General features: G+C 58.4%; 1 protein-coding gene across 4 annotated transcripts; it reads right to left on the minus strand.

Annotated features, from left to right (window-relative positions):
• Positions 1-136: 136 nt before the first annotated feature.
• Positions 137-20,369, minus strand: KMT2B (lysine methyltransferase 2B). Of its 4 annotated transcripts, none has more exons than XM_067720082.1 (37): positions 20,001-20,369; positions 18,759-18,831; positions 16,504-18,521; positions 16,156-16,269; positions 15,911-16,061; positions 15,362-15,641; positions 15,145-15,200; positions 14,636-14,914; positions 14,241-14,335; positions 13,862-13,960; positions 13,607-13,720; positions 13,339-13,485; positions 13,144-13,239; positions 12,555-12,672; positions 11,945-12,058; positions 11,588-11,772; positions 11,424-11,513; positions 11,234-11,338; positions 11,027-11,100; positions 10,308-10,423; positions 10,121-10,212; positions 9,903-10,040; positions 9,009-9,167; positions 8,644-8,764; positions 8,488-8,566; positions 8,226-8,386; positions 6,930-7,157; positions 5,550-6,846; positions 5,374-5,463; positions 5,187-5,296; positions 2,091-2,228; positions 1,932-2,006; positions 1,650-1,827; positions 1,238-1,345; positions 1,037-1,120; positions 789-918; positions 137-698 (listed from the first exon to the last, which is right to left on the minus strand). In XM_067720082.1, the coding sequence occupies exons 1-37, from the start codon at positions 20,367-20,369 to the stop codon at positions 423-425; spliced, it is 8,157 nt and encodes a 2,718-aa protein (XP_067576183.1). In that variant the 3' UTR covers positions 137-422. The 4 variants fall into 4 exon arrangements, with proteins under 4 accessions (XP_067576183.1, XP_067576186.1, XP_067576184.1 ...); XM_067720085.1 differs by lacking the exon at positions 20,001-20,369 and having other exon boundaries at positions 16,504-18,182; positions 18,327-18,521; positions 18,759-18,825; XM_067720083.1 differs by lacking the exon at positions 1,932-2,006.
• Between the last annotated feature and the right edge of the window lie 136 nt (positions 20,370-20,505).

The following is a 20,505-nucleotide window of genomic DNA, read 5'->3' on the forward strand; positions in this document are numbered from 1 at the left end:
GCCTTAACAGACCCCCACAGTTTACTTCTAATTCTGAACGATGCCCTCTCGCCTCCCCTGGCTCAGGATGAGTGTGGGGCGCAGAGGAACAGAAGCTCCTACCTGCCCCCAGCACCATACAAATGGAAGACCACCATTCCAAACATTGACAGACTTTATTGTGGGGGGTTCCCACCTGGGATCCCACCCTCTTAAATAAAAAAGTGCATAGAAAAGAAGGGATTTAGAAACTTTTGTACAATATCTACATCCTGGGCCCCCAGGGAAAGAAGGGGGCGATTGCTGGGTGGGCTGGAGGGGTGGAGGCAGGGCCCTTGCCACCTGCATGCCCACATCCACCCTGAACACGAGGGTGGGGTGAGATGCTCTGGGAGGGACGAGGGGCAAGATGGCAGCGGGGGGCGTGGCAGGCAGCCACAGCTTCAGTTAAGGAACCGACGGCAGCGCTTGGCGCCACAGTTGCAGGGCAGCTTGTTGCTGGCATCCTCAATGGGAAACTTGTAGTCATAGGTGAGCTCCTCGCCACGCAGGATGCGGCGCAGGGCAAAGATGACGATGTGCTTCTGGCCCTCCACGTGGATGACTCGAGAGAAGCAATTGGGCTCACACGAGTGGTTGATGAAGCGGGCGGCATTGCCATGCATGGTGGCATCCACCACATCAAAGTCATCCATGCGGAACATGTAGCACCCAATGCCCTACAGGGATAGGGTGGGGCAGTCAGGGGCTCTGTTCCCGTGGACCACACTGTTTCACCCGTCTCATTCCCATGGCCTGGCAGAGCCTACCTTCCCATCATAGAACTTCTCCCGCTTGTCAGTCAGCACAGAGCGAATGACAATACCAGAGTACTCAATGACCATCTCGCCAGCATCGATGTTGCGTTTACAGAACAGGCCCCGCCCGTGGATGGCAGATCTGCAGGGTTGCATGGGCAAGGGGGAGGTCAGGGGGCAGGGGGACAGAACCAAGGTAGTCCCACACTAGGGCACCTGTCCATCCACCCAAGGGGCATCCTCCCCCCAACCCCACTGACCTGTAGACACCTACAGCCTCTTTGGATGTCTTCTTGAGGTGGCGAAAGCGCATGGCCATGGGCAGCTCCAGACTGGTGGCGCGTCTGGTGGGGGACGGCAGCGTCACACAGATTGGTACCCAGGAATGACCTCTCTTGCCCCGATCACCCTCTTTTGGACCTTTCCAGACCATCCCCAGTACCCTGGCCTGCCCTCCATACCTGGTTGACCTGAGCTGCACCTCATCCTCTTCCTCGTCACAGGTGGCTCCCTCAGGGAGCACCCGGTGCTGGGAGGCCAGGAAGTTGAACATGTCAAAGGTGCACTTCCTGCAGGTGGGAGGGAGGAAAGGAAGGAGGTTCATAGCCATTCTTTCAAGAAGATGCTACCCATATATTCTTTGGCCTGGGCCTGCTGCTGGTAGGGTAGGAGCAATACTGCTACTACTGAAGACACAGCAAACGGGGAACAGATGAGGTTCATTCTTCTGATGTGAACTCTAGGAATAACTTCTGGAGTGGCCTAGTATCTTCTCCTCAGACCTCAGTTTCTAATCTGTAAAGACTTAATTCCCACCCTTGAGAACTCCTACAGGGCTACCCCGACTCAGGTATCACACCCCAGACCTCTCACCGGAGATAGACCTCAGCGCGGGCTGCCCCATGGGGATTCAGGGGTGGCTCCTCCTGGCCCTCTCCCTGCTGGTGGTAGCGGAATTTATAGTGCTGGCAGCGCTGAGCTCCGGGCAGTTGCTCTGCCAGGAAGATGACAGCATCGTGGTGGATGCCCAGGAGCCTTGCCCCACTCATTCCTGGGGAGAGTCAAAAGTGAGGACACGTAAGTCACGTCGGAGGCCCATCCTGCCAACAGGGAGTCATCCCGGCCCCCAGCATCCCTGTGAAACCCCTCAGTTACCACTAAAGGAGAGATGTCTGAGCCGGGCATGCCCTCGGGCCTCTTGCACCTTCTCAATCAGAATTCTCCATGCCCCTGGGGAGAGGGCAAGGCCAGAGCTGTCAGGATGGTGTTCTATGGGACACCTTCCCTCCCTGTCAATGCTACTCCCAAACTCACCCTCCAAGCTCTCGGCCTCCACGCTGAACCCATCCTCACTGCTGATCTCGAAACGCAGGTGTGGGCCAGCCCGTTTAGGGGCCTGGTTCTCTTTGTCCTCTGGGGATGGAGGCTCTTCCTCAGAGCTTGAAGCCTCACCTGGTCCCAAGGAGCAGATCAGAGTTGGTGAGGATCACCCCTCCTGGTTCCCCTCTGCCCTTCCTTCCTGCCCGCATATAAGCACAGTTGCTGGGTCTGAGGGCCTTCCTCCTGCAATATTTGCCCAGTGAACCCTATAGAATGGACATTATTTTTTCTAAAGGGCCTACAGTCTCTTTACTGCAGGACATGCTTACGGCTCACTCAAACTCAGTCTACCGTAAATGCCAATCTATTCCTCATTTTTCTGCATCTCACACAAAATTTAAAATACTGGAGAACTACTATATTTTGCACATGTATTTTTCTTATGTGTACCACGTTGCTGTAAAGATTACCAATATATTATTATAAAGGCCCATACTCACAGAATCAAGTATACGTACACTATGATGGATTTCTCAGGGGCTAAAAATTTTAAAGCTAGAACAGATAGGACTAGCTGACACAGGTGAGGTGGATGTGAGAGAAAAGGGGGGTCAAGGACAATTCTTGAGGTGTGGATCCTGAACAACTGGAAGGATAAAATGGTCACTGAGTGAGATGGTGAAGGTGAGGGAGAAACGAGTTTGGGGTCAAGGTCAAGAACTCAGTTTGGAACATGTTGAGCCTGAGATTCCTCTTAGAAAACCTCCCCTTTCAACTTGCTTGTGGAGATGGCGAACAGGCAGCAGGATATAAGAGCCTGGCTAGTGATTTGGGGGCTATCAGAATTAGAGATGGGGTTTAGAGTCAGGAAGTTAGACAAGAGCACTCGGGAGTGAGTGGAGATTAGAGAAGTCAAGGCCAGAGCCTGGGACACACCAAAGCTGACAGGCTGGGGCAGTGAGGAGGCACAGCCAGAGGTGAGGAGAGGGCTGGGGTGCTGGAAGCCAGGAAAGGAAATGCTTCAAGGAGGGAGGGATCAGCACACCAAATGCTGCTACTGGCTCAAGCAGGATGTGGACTGAGGCCTGACCATTGTACCTGGGTTGAGTGGGGTGGGGGGCATACGTTTGAGTGGAGCATACTTTAGGAGGGGCAGGAGTCACATGGCCACACTTTCTCCCCACAGAACTGCTCTGGGCCAACCTGCCTATATGCCCTTCCAGCCCTAAGCAAGACTCTAAACCTAACTCTTGCTGTGTGTCCCACATCATCCTTGGGCCTCGCAATGCCCTAGGGTCCACCTCTGACTTCTGCCACCTTTCCCCATCCTCACTTCCATTCTGTTCCCTGAGCACAACCACAGAGGCCTCGCCTGGGCACACTCTCACTTTCTTCTTTCTCATGGTGCTCATCCTAAGCTAGAATGCGCTTGTTAATTATGCATCTGTTTCCTCTAGCAAAATGTGGTCTGGTCCCTATGGGCAGGGACCTGTCTGTCATGGTCACTGCCATATCCTCATGCCATCTCCGACCCCTGTAAGTAGCCTTTCAGTAAAACAGTCTCAGTCTACTTCATTCCATTTCCATACTCAGCAGCTTAGCTCTACATAATGAGAAAATCCACACATCAGGACAGGACTTGGGGCCACAAGGAATTCCGAGCCTCAGTCTGCTCAATTATCAGCTTACTCGGCTGTAGCCTACTCCCTCTCCCACTGCCCTCCATGACCAACAGAGCACTGCCCTTCCAGCTTCACTGAGTCCATCAGCCAGAACTGCTCCACGTGCCCCCATCCTGCATACTGATGTCTCGTATCTCTGCAAGTACAGGCATAACTCGGAGATACTGCAGGTTCAATTCCAGACCACGGCAACAGAGCGAATATTGCAATAAAGTGAGTCGCACAAATCTTTTAGTTTCCCAGTGCATATACAAGTTATGTTTATACTATACTATAGTCTAGTAAGTGTGCAACAGCATTATGTCTAAAAAAACAATGTACATACCTTAATTAAAAAATACTTTACTGCTAAAAAAATGCTAAACATTGTGAGCCTTCAGGGAGTTGTAATCTTTTTGCGAGAGTAACAGCAAAGATCACTGATCACAGATCGCCGTAACAAATAATGAAACAGTTTGAAGTATTAAGAAAATTACCAAAGTGTGACACAGAGACACAAAGTGAGCAAATACTGCTGGAAACATGACGCTGATAGACTTGCTCCATGCAGGGTTTCCAAAAACCTTCCATTTGTAAAAAACGTGACAAAGCAAAGGGCAATAAAACGAGGTATGCCTGTACACCTTCCTCATGTCCTTCCCTCCACCTCAGGAGGGAAACCTGACCACTTATGCAAACCTGACCACTATGTCTCCTCCCACCTCCTTTTCCATCCACGAGTCCCCTTCACCCTCATCCTTGCTTTTGCTGTCACAGCCCTCACACCAAACCCCTCTGAGCTGCTCCCCCCAACCCCCAACCCCCACCCCAACTCTTAACTGAGCTTTTTGGCAAGGTGCCCGGCTGCTATTCTGGCTTCCTCGGCAAACACTGTCTTCGGTTCTGGACTCTGACACAACATCCTCCCTACCCTGTGCCATCTGCCCAGACAGTACACCAACCCTAGACCCCACATGCCTGGTGTTCTCTGTGGCAGTTGGGACTGCTGACCACTCCCTTCCCTAAGCCTCTGGGACACCACCCTCCTCTGATCTCCTTCCCACTGTTCTTGTCTTTCCTCTGGGTCCTAGGTGGGCTCCATCCTCTGTGGATGATCCCCAGAACTTCATCTCTGGCTTTACTAGGTACCTAACCTCTGACCCTGGTGCACTAGCTCCTGAAGCCCTTCCTTGGGCTCTTGGGCACACTGAACAGGCATGTGTCTGTTTCTGACACAGGCCATAAGCTCCCAAGGGTGTCTCTGTAACTCTAACATCCAGCCCAGGCTCGTACCCAGGTAGTTGTGCAATGTGCAACACCCAGTGCGTTGTGTGTGTTTTTTTTAAGTGGACCAGTTCTGTATCTGTGAGTTACTCAGCTGAGACAAGCGCCAGGAAGGACGCAGTGAGAGGAAAAGGCTGGCCCCTACCTGAGTAGTGGTGCCACTGGGACTCAAGCAGCAGGTCAGAGGGACCATCGGGGGCCCGGGGAGGACCACCTTCTGGAAGTGGCAGCAGAGGGGACCGGTCCTGGAGGGGCCTGTGAGGAGAGACCTGTCAGAAGGAGGAAGCGGCAGAGGTTCCAGAGCCTCCAGGGAAAGGAGGCTGGCCACTCACCTCGGGCTTTCCCCCCAGGTGGGCTCCCCAGGTTCATCCAGGTCGAGAACTCCACGCACAGTGGGCGTTTTCATCCTCACTCGGCTAAACCTGGTGCGGAGTGGACGGTGAGAAGGCTGAGCTGCCTTCTCCTGCCCACCCTTCTCCCACTCCGCAGCCTGGGCACGCTCACTCACCCGCTGCCACAAAGCCCTGGACCCTGCTGGGGGTCCTCCGAGGACTCTCCATCTTCCTCCAGCCGGGGAGTTTTGCTTGGGGGAGGTGCTGGTGGGGAACGGCCAGAGAAGGTGGACACCCTTTTGACACGGATGGCCTGGCGGGGTGGGCTGGGGGGCCCACTGCTCAACACCAGCGTCAGTGGAGGGGGGGGTGGGGGAGGGGCAGGGCGGACCACCCCTACTACTGGCAACACACCCAGCAGGGGGCCTGGGGGCAGAGTCCAGGAAGCAGGGGCTGTGGGGGGGATGGGAGGGGGCAGAGGTGGTTGCTTCACTGGGGGTGAGACAGGTTCACCCTCCCCTGCCATCTTTACGAACACCTGCCCCAGCTTGTTGACCAGGATGATCTTGGATGTGGCAGGTTTGGGGGGCTCGGGGGCAGGGCCCAGGCTCAATACCCGGACCCCTGGGGCCCCAGGGAGCCAGGCAAACGTCCGGGTGGGGTCAGCTGGGCTAGGGGGCAGGCCCTGAGGGGGCTGGCTGCCATTGGCCAAGGGAGGTGCTGGGGGGAGTGGCTCCTCTCTAGGCCCAGTGCCCCCCTCCCCAGGCCCCCCTAAGTTCTTCAACACGAAATCCACAATTTCTGACGGCAAGTCCTCGGGAGGTCGAGCCCTGTCCCCTGCAGCCCCGATGACCCCAGCCCGGCCTGCTCCTGGCCCTGAAGGTGGAGTCCCCTGGCCCCGAGGCTGCTGGACTGCCTCGGCCTCACTGTCGGTACCATCATCCACTCCGTCCAGCTGTTCAATGCGGGGGGCTCCAGGGAGGGCTCCAGGGGCCAGGGCAGGGCCAGACACCACAGTCACAGGGAAGTGGACGTAGCGGGGGGTGGGGCTGGCCTCCTCCTCCGAGCTGTCCCCTGGGCCCCCGTGGCTGCTCCCCACCGCCCCTGCAGCCACAATCTCTTCCTGGAAGGGCTCAGTCCCCAGCAGGCTGGCCGCGAAGTCCAGGTCAGCAGCACTCAGTCCTGACACCACCTCCATGTCCTCAAAGTCTGGGCCCAGGTCTTCAGGGGGTGGTGGAGGAGATGGGGCCCGGCCAGGGGGAGCCAGCTCCCCTGAGGTAGGTGTGAGGGCTCTAACGACTGAGGTAGGAGGGGGCACCCTGAGCTGAGGAGAGGTTCTGAGAGGGGGAGAGGCCCGCCGTGATGGTGGCAGCCTGGAAGCCAGGGGGCTGGGACGACGGGAGCGTCTTGGGGGAGCTGGGAAGTCCGGGTCTCCCACCGTAGGGATGTGGTGGGTCAGAGAAGATGGGCTTCCTGTAGGGAGAAGGGTCAGGGTCAGCCAGGAGCTCCTGCCTCACCCTGCCCCACCCCTCTCCCAGACACTCCCAGGTACTCACCAGGGGAGGGCAGGGGTCCAAAGGAGACACCCCCCAAGGGCCTCCGGGATGGTGAGTAGTTGGGCACTTTGATTCGAGCCCCCGAGAAGGAGCGGGGGGCTGGAGGTGGGGCGCTGCTTGGATCCGGCCGAAGTGGGGGGTCCTGGTTCTCAACGGGTGAGTGGTGCTCAGGAGCTCTGGGGATAAGGGCACCTGTATCTGGTGGGGGGTCCACATGATCTGGGGGCTCTGAAGAGGCAAAAGAATGGCATCATGGGTGGCAGGGGCTCTTTGTGAAAGCCTCCCCTCACATACCCTTTGTTCTTCTGAACCAACCGCACCTTCTCTGCCTGGCACCTGAGCTGGGGACAAGGTGCATGGGTTCCCAGTCATCACCCAGGTCCCAAACCCCTCTGTGGCTTCTGCAAAACCTCCATACACACCTGGGTCCGAGTTCCTTTGTGACCCCTCCTCACCCATCCTTTGCCATCTCCCCACTTCCTGGCTGCCTACTGCTCTCTGATTCAGGCCCCACACAGGGCACTGCCCTCTCTCCAGCACGGCCAGTCCTACCTGCTCTGCACATCCCTGCCACATCAAATGCATCCACCCCGTCCTGGTGCTTGCGGCTCCCCATTACCTGGCTCCACCCAAGCTGTGCAAGCTGATCTCTGCTGCCTCCTCCCAACGCTTCCTTGTTTCCAGCCAGGATGGCTGTACCCTCCTCCCCTCTCTACCCTGTGTCATGCTCCAACCCAGAACAAACACCTCACCCACAAGCGCAATCCAAATCTCCTCCTCCTCCCATTCGGCCCACGAGGACCTCTCCCTCTACCTATCTCCAAGCCCGTTCTTGCTTTGTGCCATCCAGCGCTCAGCTACATCCCTCAGTGCTAGCACAGATGGGAAGGTGCCAGTTTGGGAAATGAGCAGATTTAGGTTTGAATCCTGGCTCTACCACTAGGTCACTGTGGAGAGCTACTGCCCTCTTTGAGCTGTACAGAGGAGCTTACACCTTTCTCAAAGGGCTGCGGGGAGCATCACATGAGCACGCAGCCCCAAGTCAGGTGGCCATAAATGCTCCCTGCATTTGTGCACAAGCAGGTAGCATGGCACTCTCTCCTGGGAGACGCTGAGCACAGCCCCCGCACACTCTGCGCAGCCATTAAGTCATCTCAAACTACCGCCATTACAGCAAGTGGCACAATGGCAAGCATCCTGGGGTTTCCTTAGGGCACAAGGAGAATAGGGTTGGTGGGTAACTGTTTGGGGAGGGCAGCACTCAGGGAAGAAAATGAAGGAGTTCCAAGGCTGTACCTGAGGAAGGGGCGGGGCTGTGCACAATGGTCTGGTTCTCCTCTGCCGCCTCCAGGTGAACCGGCTCTTCCCTCGGCCCCCATGGCCGATACTCCAGAATTCGACACCGATACCAGCAGCGCCGCCGAGCATCTACTGTGCTCCAGTACAGACGGGAGCACCTGACGGGTGGGCGTGTGGGACAAGAGGGTCAGGACAACTTAGGAAACAAGATCCAGTCCTGGAGACCTCCAGCCCCACCAATGTCCCTTGGGCTGCTCACTGGTAGCCAATGGGGAAGAGCCGTCCTTCGCAGTCTGAGAGGTCAGAGAGAGTGCCCAAGGAGTCGATTCGGATGGAGCCTATGGTGCAGAGGAGAGATCAGGAGGGTGGGCCCAGGCAGGGTCAGGAAGACCAGGGTAGAGAGCAAGCTGCTTACCAATGAGCACATTGATGGCATCAGGTTCAAGCCCCGTCAAGAACTTTCGCTTGAAGTTGATACCCTCAAAGTCCACATAGACTCGGCGGAGAACATCAAAACCGTCAGGGGTCACGATCTCCTGGGAGGGGGGTGGCAAATGGGGTTGCTGGATTGGTGGCAGGTGAGGGGGATGTGAGGGAAGGCTCTGGAGGCAGAGACTGGTCAGTCAGGGGCTTGACTAAAGGACTGGGGGCAGAGGGTAAGGGAACAAGGAAGAGACACTGAGAGGCAGCTGGGGCCAGGCCTGAGGGGCTACGGAGCTCCCTGAGTGGAAGAGGAAGAGAGTGCAGTGGGGAGCTGTCTCCCCCAGGGTGCGGGCCCACCTTGCCATCCAGCAGGTCTGTGTGTTTCTGGCAGAAAACTTTCTTGTCATCCTGGAAGATGCAGTAGCTGGCCCGGGCACACATGAAGTGGAAGTTGCTGAGGCAGGAGGAAAGGCAGCAGCCCACCGTGGCTCCAGGCTTCAGGCAGAGCTCACAGCGCTGTGGGGGGAAGGGGCTGCTAAAGGGGGAAGCCAGTGACCCGAGCCAGAGCCTGACACTCAGCATCGTTGTCCTTGAGACTCTGCTTGGGCCCCTGCCTAGCCCAGCACCTCACCAAGCAAAGGCACTCACCAAACATTACCTCTCCCCTAGCTGCATCCAGGGCCAGGTACACATCAAAACTGTTTCAGACTGTTTGATACAGAATTGCAATAGGAAGAAGAATAACAAGAGCTAAGGCTGAGAGTGGCATTTACCTTACCATCTTCCTCATGCTGTTCTAGCATGGAACCTGTATTATTTCATTTAATCTTCACATCTGCCCTCCGTAGTACGTCTCTCTATCATCTTTCTGAGGGTGAGCTGGAGACGTTCTACAGTACCTGACTCAGGTTCGAAACTGGTAAGGGGGATTCTAACTCAGGCTACATCTCACCTCATAGGGATGTAATAAGAGCTAAATGCCACACTGTATGGAAAGCATCCAGCACAGGTTTAATCAACAAGATTCAACAGACTAACTTTTAGTCTCCCAGGCTTCAGGCCCATATTATGGCCAGAGAGCACAAACAGGAAAAGAGCTGCTGTCACTGCAGCACCACAGTGCTGGGACAACCAAGAAAGGTACTAGGACCAGCAGTGGAAGGACAAGCTGTGGCAGAGACTAAACAAGAGCTGTCTCCGAGTGGAGGAGAGCCCCGAGGACTGCCCACCTCTCCAGGCCCGTGCCCTCACCATCTGCCTCCCTCGAGCCACAGCAGCGTGCACGTTCTTGAGGGAGCCGTCATTTTCTTCGAACACTTCGGCTGACCAGATGGCACAGTTGACGTGTGTCCACTCATTCTGCCCGATGTACAGAAGCCGCCCTGCCTCCTGGGGACAGAGGAGGGTGGCAGGAGGGGAGGACCCAGAGACCAGACCCCACAGCCTGGGCTTCATGCAGTAGCCCTCACCTTAGAGTCTGCATCCCCATATTTGAGGCACAGCGCACACTGACGGGGGTCCTCCAGGTGTGAGAAAGCAGCTGAATCCTTGCCTTGGAAAGCTGGAAGGGGTGTGGGAAGGAAGGTCCAAGAATGAGGACCTGGAGCCTGGCCCACCAACCAGGGGATCTGGCTTCCAGCCCCAATTTCCCAGTACCTGTTGAGGGATCCCCTGGAGGCTGCCCTGATTCTGGGGTCTCTGGTTCCTGCTGCCTCCACTGAGCGTAGACATGGTCCAGGGAAGGGGGCAACACGGCATTGGGGAGGACTCCGCTGTGGACAGGCAGGGTCAGCCTCTGACATGTCTCTTAACAGGGGGTGGGGGATGCACTGGGGCCCACCCACAGTATCAGCCTGAACATGCCATGACACCCTCTGTCCTCTCTCTACGTGGAATTTCTCTCAGTCTCCCAAACAAGCCAGGCCCTCTCATGCCACCTTTGGCCCACGAAACACTGTCCCTCATGCGCGGAATACTTTTCCTCCACTTCTCAGCTTGGATGTCATCTCTCCGGAAAGCCTCAGGCCCTAGGCTCCTAGGCAGGCGCCTCCTCTAGGCTCCCACAGCCCGTGGGTCTCCCCATCAGTGCCCTGACTGTCTGGGTCATCAGTGCCTGCCCAACCTCCCAAACATGGCTCGCCCACTGCTGTCCCCAACACTGCCTTGCATAAAGTAGAACCGAAGTACAAGTTAACTACACAATCTGAGTCTCTGCTCGTCTAGAACCACTGGGGACTCTCATGCTGGTTCCACCACCCTCCAGACCCTAACCCTGTTCCTCGTCTATTCTCAGTCCAGCTTGCCCCTGGATTCCTAGGTGCCCTTGCCTTTGCCCTCACTCCCTGGTTCCCCTCCTGCTACCCAGCCTCGCTCACTTGGGCAGCCGGGTACTCCGTCGCCAGTACTTGGGGTCGTGGGCGTCGAACCAGCCGAACGCAGACTCTAGCAGCTGGGGAGCAGGTTAACAGGATGAGAAGAACTGGCTTCCTCAGGAGAGCTGGCCGGGGCAGGGTCTAAAGGACCCACTCTCTCCTCCCCACTACCATACTAGCTACCCTCCAGGCATCCCCCAAAGAGCTCACCTTCAGTAGGAGCCCCTTCGTCTGGCCTCCAGCCCGGCGCTCCGGCGTCTCTCCTTCTTCCGAGTGCCTCATCAGGATGCCTACCACATCCTCCATGAAGCTGTGCTGTAAGGGGGTTTGTCAGGACTCGAGCCTCGACCCCAATCCTCTCCTCCTGGCACCCACCTGTTCCTCTCAGTGTTCCACTCACCACGGACTTGTAGTGGCCATCCTCAAAGCGCTGGCTCACAGCGTGCAGATCACAGGGCCCTGGGTGCAGTTGCTTTCCATCCTGCCCACACTGCAAAGAGGGGAAGTCAGCAGAGCTCGTGCTGGGCCTAGGCCCACCCCGTCCTGCCACCTGGGCCCCCAGACCTGGGTGCACAGCAGCAGTGGGCCTGCCACCTTGGAGCTCAGCAGGCCCTGGAGCACCTGGCGCAGGCCCCCCTGCAGGGCCCCACTCAGGGCCTCTCGCCAGCGGGGGTGCGTGGCCCCAGCACATGGCCCACAGGTGTACAGCACCGAGTCTGGCAGCCCCGAAAGGATCTCATAGTCTTCATCTGGAACAGCCAGGGCAGGAAAGGAAAAAATGGTTTAGGGAGATGTGAGGGCTTTCAGCAGCCCCCAGATCACCAAGAACATTCAGCCCTGTCCCCTGAGGGCCTGTGGTGAAGGGTAGAACAGGGATCCCCAAAGGACTGAGGCCACCCCCCAGGTAATCCACCCACTCACCTGAGAGCCCCTCACACTTCGCGTGCACCCAGTGGTCACACTGGGCGCACTGCATCATCTTGCTCTCGTAGTCGTTGTCTTCATAGCAGCGTGTGCAGATCGGGCAGTAGTTTCCTGGAGCGAGAGGGAAGAAGAGACAAGTCAGAGGGGCTGGTGCCACTGGCTGCCCCTCAGAGCCCCTGTCCAGAGGCCAGCCATCCCTTGACTGCTGCAGGAGCTGCCTCTATCATGCCCCACTTGGGTCCCTACCATTCCCCAAAAGCTGGCTGAGGATAAGGCTGTTTTTCTAACTCTGCAGCCCCAAGGCCTCACAAAGTAAAGAGCTTTGCTAAACATGCTGCCTGAGTAAATGAGGAAGCCCAGGTCTTCAAAGAGCTCAGTGGAGACTTGAGGTTCCAGGAGGCATCTCAGGGACCACCACAAGGGTGGGCTCCACGCCCTCCACTCCCATTGCCCTCAGTGGGAGAGTACTCTGAGTGGAAGGAAAGGCTCCATAGTTAGAAGAGAGTAGAAAGCCACTAGAGAAGAGTATCTGTTCCAACTGCTTGTCTAGGAACCTGGCCCACTCCCCGGTGGCCCCCGGGGCCCCGGTCCCCTGCCAGGTCCCCACCTTTCTCATAGAGCTGGGTGCACCTGGGGCAGAGGCTGTAATCTCCCGACCACTCGACGTCCCAGTTCTTGCCTGGAGTCGCCCCACAGCTCTTACAGCGCACGCAGGCTGAGCAGATCTGGGAGGGCAGGGCGACATTAGGGGGAAAGCCAGACACCGGGCTGGAGCAGTGCGAAGAGGGGATGGGCAAAGAGGAGGCAGGAGACAGATGAGGAAGGATGGGTAAGAGGAGAAAAAGTGTGCAGGAGAGGCGAAGAGGAGGAGGAAGGGAGAAGGAAAGAAGCAGGGCAGGAGAGAAATGAAGTGGGGAGATCGGTAGAGTGAGACGGAAGAGATTAGGCTAGAGCAGGAGGGGGCTGTGAGCTGGGGGCCGTGGAATGCATGAGCCCATAAAACCATTACATACAAATTCTGCACATAAATCTTGTCTACGTGAAATTCTTGAAGAGGACGTGTGATGTTTATCAAACTCTCAGAAGGACCTCCACCCTTCCCCGCCTCCTGAGAACCCTCGCCTAGAGCATGTCTGGGGGTGGTGTGCGGCATTAATCAGAACTCCAAAGTAAGGGGTGGGGGCCTCATCTCTCACCCAGTGGCGCCGTTTGCGTGTGGCCCGGGTTGGGTAGCTGGGCCCCAGGCAGGCTGGGTGGTAAGCATGGCGGCAGCGCTCGCACTCCAGGAGGTGCTGTTGGATGTTGAAGAAAGACAGCAATGGCAGAACCTACTGGCACAGGGATACCCCTTCTCTTTCATGCCTCCACTGCCATGGCCCTCGTGCCCGAACCTTGGATCCCCGGCCTTTGCGCCCGCAGACATGGCAGAACTTGCAGCGGCGGCAGCACCAAGCGTCATGATGTTGGGGCAGGGGCCGCTCGGCCTCCTCCAGGCAGAATGGGTGGAAAGGGTCACAGCAGACTTGGCAGAACACCAGCTGGGGTGGGGAGACGGAACGACAGGCAGAGTGTGAGGCCAGAAGGCCAGGGAACGTGACCCTGTGGAGAGGGCCCAAGAAACCAGACTTGGGGGGCTGTGAAAGAAGGCAGGGGTCCAACCTCATGCAGGCCTTTGCTGGCACACAGCAAGCACACCATCGGTGGTCCCCCTGGCACGGAGGTGAGTACGCTCAGGCCGCCCATCAGCCACACGTTCTCCAGATCACAATCCTCCTGAGGGAGGAGAAGACAAGGGGTCAGAGAGCAGCCAGGAACACAAGCCAGACCCAACCTTAAAGCCCTGGTTTCTCACTCATGATTAACAAGTTTCTTCCCACCGTAGTCCCCACCACCCTCCCCTGCTCCATGCCGTACCTTAAAATCCACACGAACCCGGTGCACGCCATCAGGGGACTTTTGTTTTCCAGTCCAGCCATTGGGAAAAGAGACAAAAGGGCCAGGGGCCAAAGCGTCCTAGGGAAGATGGTGGTGCTCAGAGTGCTGCCAGCCCCACCCTTTACCAACTTTTCTCCTCACCGCCCTCTCCTCCAGCCTTCCCAACCCTGCCTTTTGCCCAGATCCTACTTGGCCTTCCAGAAGGATAGGCCTGCTTCACCCCCTCAGGACCTGTCCTCTGGCGTGGACACACCACGGCACTCAGGTGAGCCTGTTACCCTGACTTGCCAGGAAGCTCCTTGGGATGGAGCCATGCCTTCCACAGGACTCGGGGTTCTTGGTGTGGGGTTATGCTGACCTTGTCCAGGCGCCTTCGGGCCTTGAGCTGCAACACAGGCTGCAGGGTGGGTTTGCGGGGCCGACTCTGCTCCTCTGGTTCTGGTACTGGCAGCTCTAGGCAGGACACATGAGCGGTGAGGTTTCCCCCTCCTCTCTGCCCCATTCCCCCTCCTCTACAACCCCCAATTGTTACCTGGATCCCCAGGGCCTTCTTTAACTAGACAAGGTCCACTAGGATGACTTGGGCCTTGTTCAGCAGGCTACTGAAAACCTCCTGCATCCGTCCTCCCTGTCCACTAAAACCACCCCCCTTCTCTACACTGAGACTGACAAAGCCCTGGGTCTGGGAGTCCTGACGCTTCCACACAAAAGACACAGGACTGACTGACAGAGGAAGCAACAAACAATTCGCACCATTCTCTCGGGGGGTCCGACGCCGAGGAGCAGGGGGACCCCCGGGCTCTGAGTCATCCGAGTCCTCGAAGATATCATAGGAGGGTCGCTGTTTGACGCAGCGCCGGGCTGACTTGCGCTGCAGTAGGAGGGAGTCCTGCTCCTCGGGCCCCGGGGGGGCCACCACCTCCTCCCGGGGCCCCCCAGCTCCCGCCCCCCGGCGTGGGCCTGGAGGACCAGGGGAGGCCTCAGGAGATTCATCGGAATCCCAGGGCAACAGCGTCTTCACTATCGTCCGGCCTGTGGGAACAGGGGACTTAGTAGGATCTGAGCTCAGCCAGGGACATGGGACACTGGGATGGAGAAAAGCCAGAAAAAAGTGGGGCAGAAGCGAACAAGCACACGATGGAAAAGAAAAGAAAGGTGGTGGACTGCAAAGGTATGGGGAGGAGAGCAAAGAAGACATGGTTTCCTCCGTACCACGAATCTCAGTAAGATTGTGTAAAGAAATGCTCCTCAAACCTCGTTACCTTTTTTGGCCAGCCGTTCCATCTTGCGAGCCTCTATCTTGTCACACTTCCGGTATCTGGGGAGGGGAGCAGCACGTCACCAGGGTAGGGGACTGGTGGTCTGGGGGAAGAGAGGAAGCTCTCCACAAGGATGCCAATCCCACTGCTCTGCTGGGGCAGGAGGCCTGGGTAACTGACAATCACGGGTGGGAATGGAGGCTGCACCCCAGCTACTCACACACAGCACTGCTTCTTGGTGTTGGGGCCCCCAAACTTGGGCTTGTCCAGGCAGTTGACACAGGACCCACAGTCCTGCACACGCAGGCAGCCCCGACAGTGTCCACACCGTGCCATCCGCATCTTCTTGCCATGATGGGAGGGCAGTGAGCGCCGGGGTGCATGTGCCAGGGTCCCTCCAGACCCCGCAGGCTCTGAGTCTCCCCCAGGCCCTGTTGGCTCCACCTTTCCCCGCCGGGACCGAGATGGGACACTCTCAGTCTCAGATGCTGACGACGTATCTAGTGCAGTGGAGAGGCCGGGATGGAGCCACAAAGCCACCAGGAGTTCTACCTCATTTCCCTAACCTCCCCTAGATTCCATACAACTGGCCTTCTGGTCCCCACTTTCCCACAGTGCTCCCAAATCTGCTCTAAGACCTAGCACTCCAACCCACTTGCCACCTGGCCCCAAGCACCCGACTCAGCTGCCATTCTCCCAGGTTCCTGATGCCTTCACTTGCCCCCAAACTTGACACAGCTGTCAAATTTCCCAACATGCCCGCCCCTACCCTCTGTGGCGAGGTCCTGCCGATCCCGGAGAGGGAGAGCACTGAGGCGGGGGACGTCTTCGGGTACCATGGCCCGGGCCTGACCAAGGGCCACAGCAGCGTGACGGCAGACATGTTTGATGCGGGGGCCTTGCACAGGGGACTCGGGGCCCTGGGGGGAGGAGAAAGCAGGAACATATGTGGAGCACTGCCCCTTGTGGCCCCGCAACCAGCCTTCTTCAGAGGGCCTTCTTCCCACTCCATACCGACGGTCTCTCTCTCTTAGTTTCCATCGATTCATCTTCAGACCTGACAGAACCTCTGTCTGGGATCTGCGTGACAGCCCCCACAACTTCCTCCATCTGCCCTCCAGGGCTTGACTGGTGGGGGAATAAACAGGGTCAGAGGCTAGAGAGCGAGAAAAAATGGGGCCAGGAGACTAGCACTGGGGAGGGATGGGACCAGGGAAGGAACACAGGAAGCTGGGGGACAGGGGAAGGACTGGCTCTGAAGGTTCCCTGCAATGCTGGAGGGTGTCTAGGGAGGGAACGAGGTTCAGGGGTTGCAGAGAATTGAGGCTGGGTGCAGGGGCATGGCCCAAGTACCACGCTCACCGGCATCAAAGACGCCACCTTCTGCTGCTGCTGCTGGTCGATCTTGATTAGCTGCACCTTGGCTCTCTTGAGGAGGCTGAACATTTTCTCCTCCACACCAGACAGCGGTAAGGAACCCAGGCCTGCAGTCCGGGCCTTTTCCAGTGGTGGCGGCTGCTGCGGTGGCGGCGGCTGCAGCTGTAACTGCGGCTGTAGTTGTGACTGCTGTGGTGGTAGCGCTGGAGGCAGCAGCTGGGTGTGCAAGGCCTGTACGGGCTGCTGCAGCTGAGCCTGAGGCTGCTGCCCACTGCTTGGAGCTGGAGCCCCAGGAGGCGGCACCTCGGCCTTAACAGGAGTGGCGACCACAGGGGCAAATCGAGGCAAGCTGAGGTGGTTCGTGCGGCCCACTGCCCGCGGCTCAGGCTCAGCTGGAGAGTCATCGGCGGGAGGCGGCTCTGGCTCAGGGGCTTCAGGGGCCCCAAGAGGAGTAGTAAGCACCGATTCGTAGATCTTCAGGTGGGCTTCGCTTGGGGTAAACTGAGGGGCCCGAAGGAGCAGGGGCCTCCGGGACGGAGTGACGGGTGCAGGAAGCGGGGGTGGGGCCGGTGGAGGAGCAGGGGGAGGAGGGGGCAGTTCCCGGGTCAGTGAGGTCCAGCGAAATGTGGGTTCCCTTAGGATGGACCGTCTCTTCTCAGGGAGTGGGGCTGGGGTAGGTGGAGGAGTTGGGGCACGCGGTGGAGACGGGGCTGGCGCTGGTTCCTGTGGTGCGAGTGGGGAGGTGGCAACAGGAGGCCGTAGAGTAGGTGAGACCTCCACCTTTGAGGGTTTGGGCGGGTCTTCATCCATAAATCGCCGGGGCGTCTTGATGACACGGGAAGAGCGGGCACTCACCACGGGCATGATAAACTGCCGGATGTTCTTCAGAAAGGTGGTACTTTTGGGGGCCACAGTGGGGCTGTCTTCCAGAGGGCCTCCTGTGGTGGTGCTGGGGACTGGAGTGGGAGGAGAGGTGCCCTCTGGCCCTGCCCGAGCAGCTTCCCGCTCTGCCCGCTGGCTGGGAGTCAGGGGAGGCCGACCCCTCTTCCTGGAGCATGTAGCTGGGACCACGGGAGGAGGGGATTCTGCCTGCTCCTCTGGGGCAGGAGGCGGTGGAGGGGATGGTGGGGGCGGAGGAGACACTGGGGGTGGTGGAGGGCAAAGTGGGGATGGAGGAGATGTTGAGCGGGGTGGGAGGGAAGGGGGAGGTGGAGGGGCTGGAGGAGTCAGGGGTGGTGACGGCAGCTTCGCCTCTTCCTTTTCCTCAGCCGGCACCATCTCTTCCTCGGCTACAGCTCGCTCTTCCTTCTCTTCCTCCTCCTCCTTGTCTTTCGCTTCTTTCTCCTCCTCTCCGTCCTCCTCCAGCTTCTGCTCCTTCCTCCAGCAGGGGCCCTCTCCCTGTCCAGACCCAACTCTTCCTTGAGTGGCATCCTGCCAGCTTTCTTCATGTTGATCTTGACCCTGACCTGATTCAAGTCCCAAGGACAATTGTCCCATCTTCACTTTTTTGGCCTTTGAAACAAACTTGATCACGAGGGGGAGCCCGCCTCGGCCTCGGCCCCTGCCTCCACGGCCTCCTCGCCCAGACTGTCCTCCACGCTTGGGGGTCCCAGGTCCTGGGCCGGGCCCCTCCTTGCACTTCCAGCTGCCAGTTCGGTGTTTTACTGGAACAACAGGAGGTGGGGGCTCAGGTTTGGGGATTGTCACAGCTGCTTCTGCCACCACTACTGCTTGTTGCTTCTTCCTGCAGGGGCCTGCTGACCGTCCTGGGGGCCGCCCCCGAGACCGACGGGGGGTGGAGGACTCACATGCCCGGCTCCGGGGGGCTGGGGGTGCCTGGGCCCGCCGGAGAAGTTCAGTCAGTGCCTGCACCATCCGTTCTGTGCCCTCCTCACCCCGTTTCCGGGCAGGAGTCTTTGGGGGGGTAGGAGCCACATCTGCTAGGCGAGGAGGCGGAAGGGGGGTCGTCTTATGCTTGCGGCCCCGACCTCGGGGGGCTCGACCTAAAAGGAGAATAGGTGTGGGGAGATGGGTCAAGGTAGCCCTGCAGACTGAGGGACTCCAGGAGGGCAGGGACTAAGTCTTGTCTGTTTCCCCGACAGCCCAGCCTAGCTTGAGCTTTGAACACAGAACACACTTGGTAACTGATGAAGACTCTAGTTGAACAGGGAAGAGCTGACACGAAAAGCAAGAATAACATTCTTGTAAAGCTATAGAGGTAGAGTTTCCCCATCACTCACCTCGCTGGGATCGGAGCGCAGAGCGCAGGGAACTGGGGGCCACATCTTCATCTGAATGAAAACCCTGAAACTCCTGATTTAGGGGACCAGGGGTGGAGGGGAGAAACAGCAGTCAGTGCCAAAGCCCTCGTTTCATGTGAGACTCAGGTTCCGAGGAATATCCCCAGCTTCCCCCTTAACGTATCCCTATTTACAAAAGAACTAAAAAGACTGGAAAGCAAGGGGAAAAGAAAAGACGGTCTCCTCCTAGGGATGGAGGCAGAGGATATTTTGAACCTGCACCCCGTTCCAGACCACACCAGCACAGCCATCAGTGGTTCACTGGTTCAAAGGGAACAGAAGAGGGTCGCCTCAGATGAGGCAGTAGGCACTACCCTCAGATTCCCTCATTCTCCAACTGAGAAAAAAGTGGAACCTCTGCTTATACCCTCTCGGGCTGTAGTTTCTTCCTCAGTGAAAATGGGAATTGGGGCACCCAAGCAGGGTGTGTGTTTGTGTGTGTGTGTGTGTGTGTGTGTGTGTGTGTGTGTGTGTGTATGTGTATCAAGCGGTTTATCATATTATAATCTGCCCTGAGTCCTGAGGTGGCTACAAACTGTCCTAAGTAATAAAACGCACACTTTCCTGCCTTTTCTGAGAGACTGGTGATAAATCCTGAATTGAACTCAGACCTGCTAGAGTGCCCAGTCTCATCCTGCATTCCATTTCTCTTCAACCTGTGCCCCCAAGAGGAAGACCTCCACCATTTTACCCTCTCTCCACTTTAAGTCAGAAAAAGAATTGGGGCGCTGGTGAAATCAGGGATGTGCCGGAGGTTATGCGGCCGGGCGGGGCAGCCTGCAGGTAAGAGCCCAGAGAGCCCTAGCCTGGGTCCACTCGAGCCACGCTGCTGCTGTCAACCACCGGTTGGGCGTGCAGTCCCCACAGCCTCCTAGCCCAAACCTCTCCTGCCCTGGATTTGCCAACTACCAAGAAGGATCAGCCCAAGACACTTCAGCAGGACCTGCCTCGGGCCCAAGTGCCCAGCTGCAGCCCGGGCTTCTCTATCCACTTTCAGAGGCCTCTTCCTCCGACAGCTCCCGTGCAGCCTACCTCCTCCCATGCCTATTTCCAGGGCCCTTTCCCTCCTCAGGAGGCCTTGAGGACCACGCTTCCCCACGCCACTCCTCGGGGCCACACAGACCCCTGGAAGCCCCCCACCTCCGCCCCGCCCGGCGATGGGGACGCCTCCGACTGCCTCACCTCATCGTCGGACTCCCCGTCACTGCTCTCCTCCTCCAGCAGGCAGTCCCGGCTCGGGCCCCAGCCCCAGCCCCGGCCCCGGCCCCGGCCCCGACCCCGCTGAATGCGCGGGCCGGCCCACAGGCGGCGGAGCCGGCGCAGGCCCCGGCGGAGCCCCAGCAAACGGAGCAGGGCCGTGTCCTCCCCGGGCTCGGCTCCGCCCGGCCCCGCCGCGCCGCCGCCGCGCCGCAGAGCTACCCGCACTCTTTCGGCCCCGCTGCCCCGTCCGCCGCGGCCCCCGCCCCCGCCAGAGCCCCGCGGCCGGCCCGGGAAGCGGCCCCGCGCGGAGCCAGGCCCGGGGCAACTGCCGCCGCCCGCCGCTGCCGCCATCTTGGCACCGTGAGAGGGGCCGGGGAGGCGGGGGGAGGGGCGGCCCGTAAGCAGGGCCGGGGGGGAGGGGAGCAGAGGAGGGGCGGGGCGGCGGCGGCTCACGACAACCACCAGCGCCGCCGCGGGGTCGCCGGGA

The sequence above is a fragment of the Pseudorca crassidens genome, chromosome 20 (genome assembly GCF_039906515.1).
Source record: "Pseudorca crassidens isolate mPseCra1 chromosome 20, mPseCra1.hap1, whole genome shotgun sequence".
NCBI lineage: Eukaryota > Metazoa > Chordata > Mammalia > Artiodactyla > Delphinidae > Pseudorca > Pseudorca crassidens.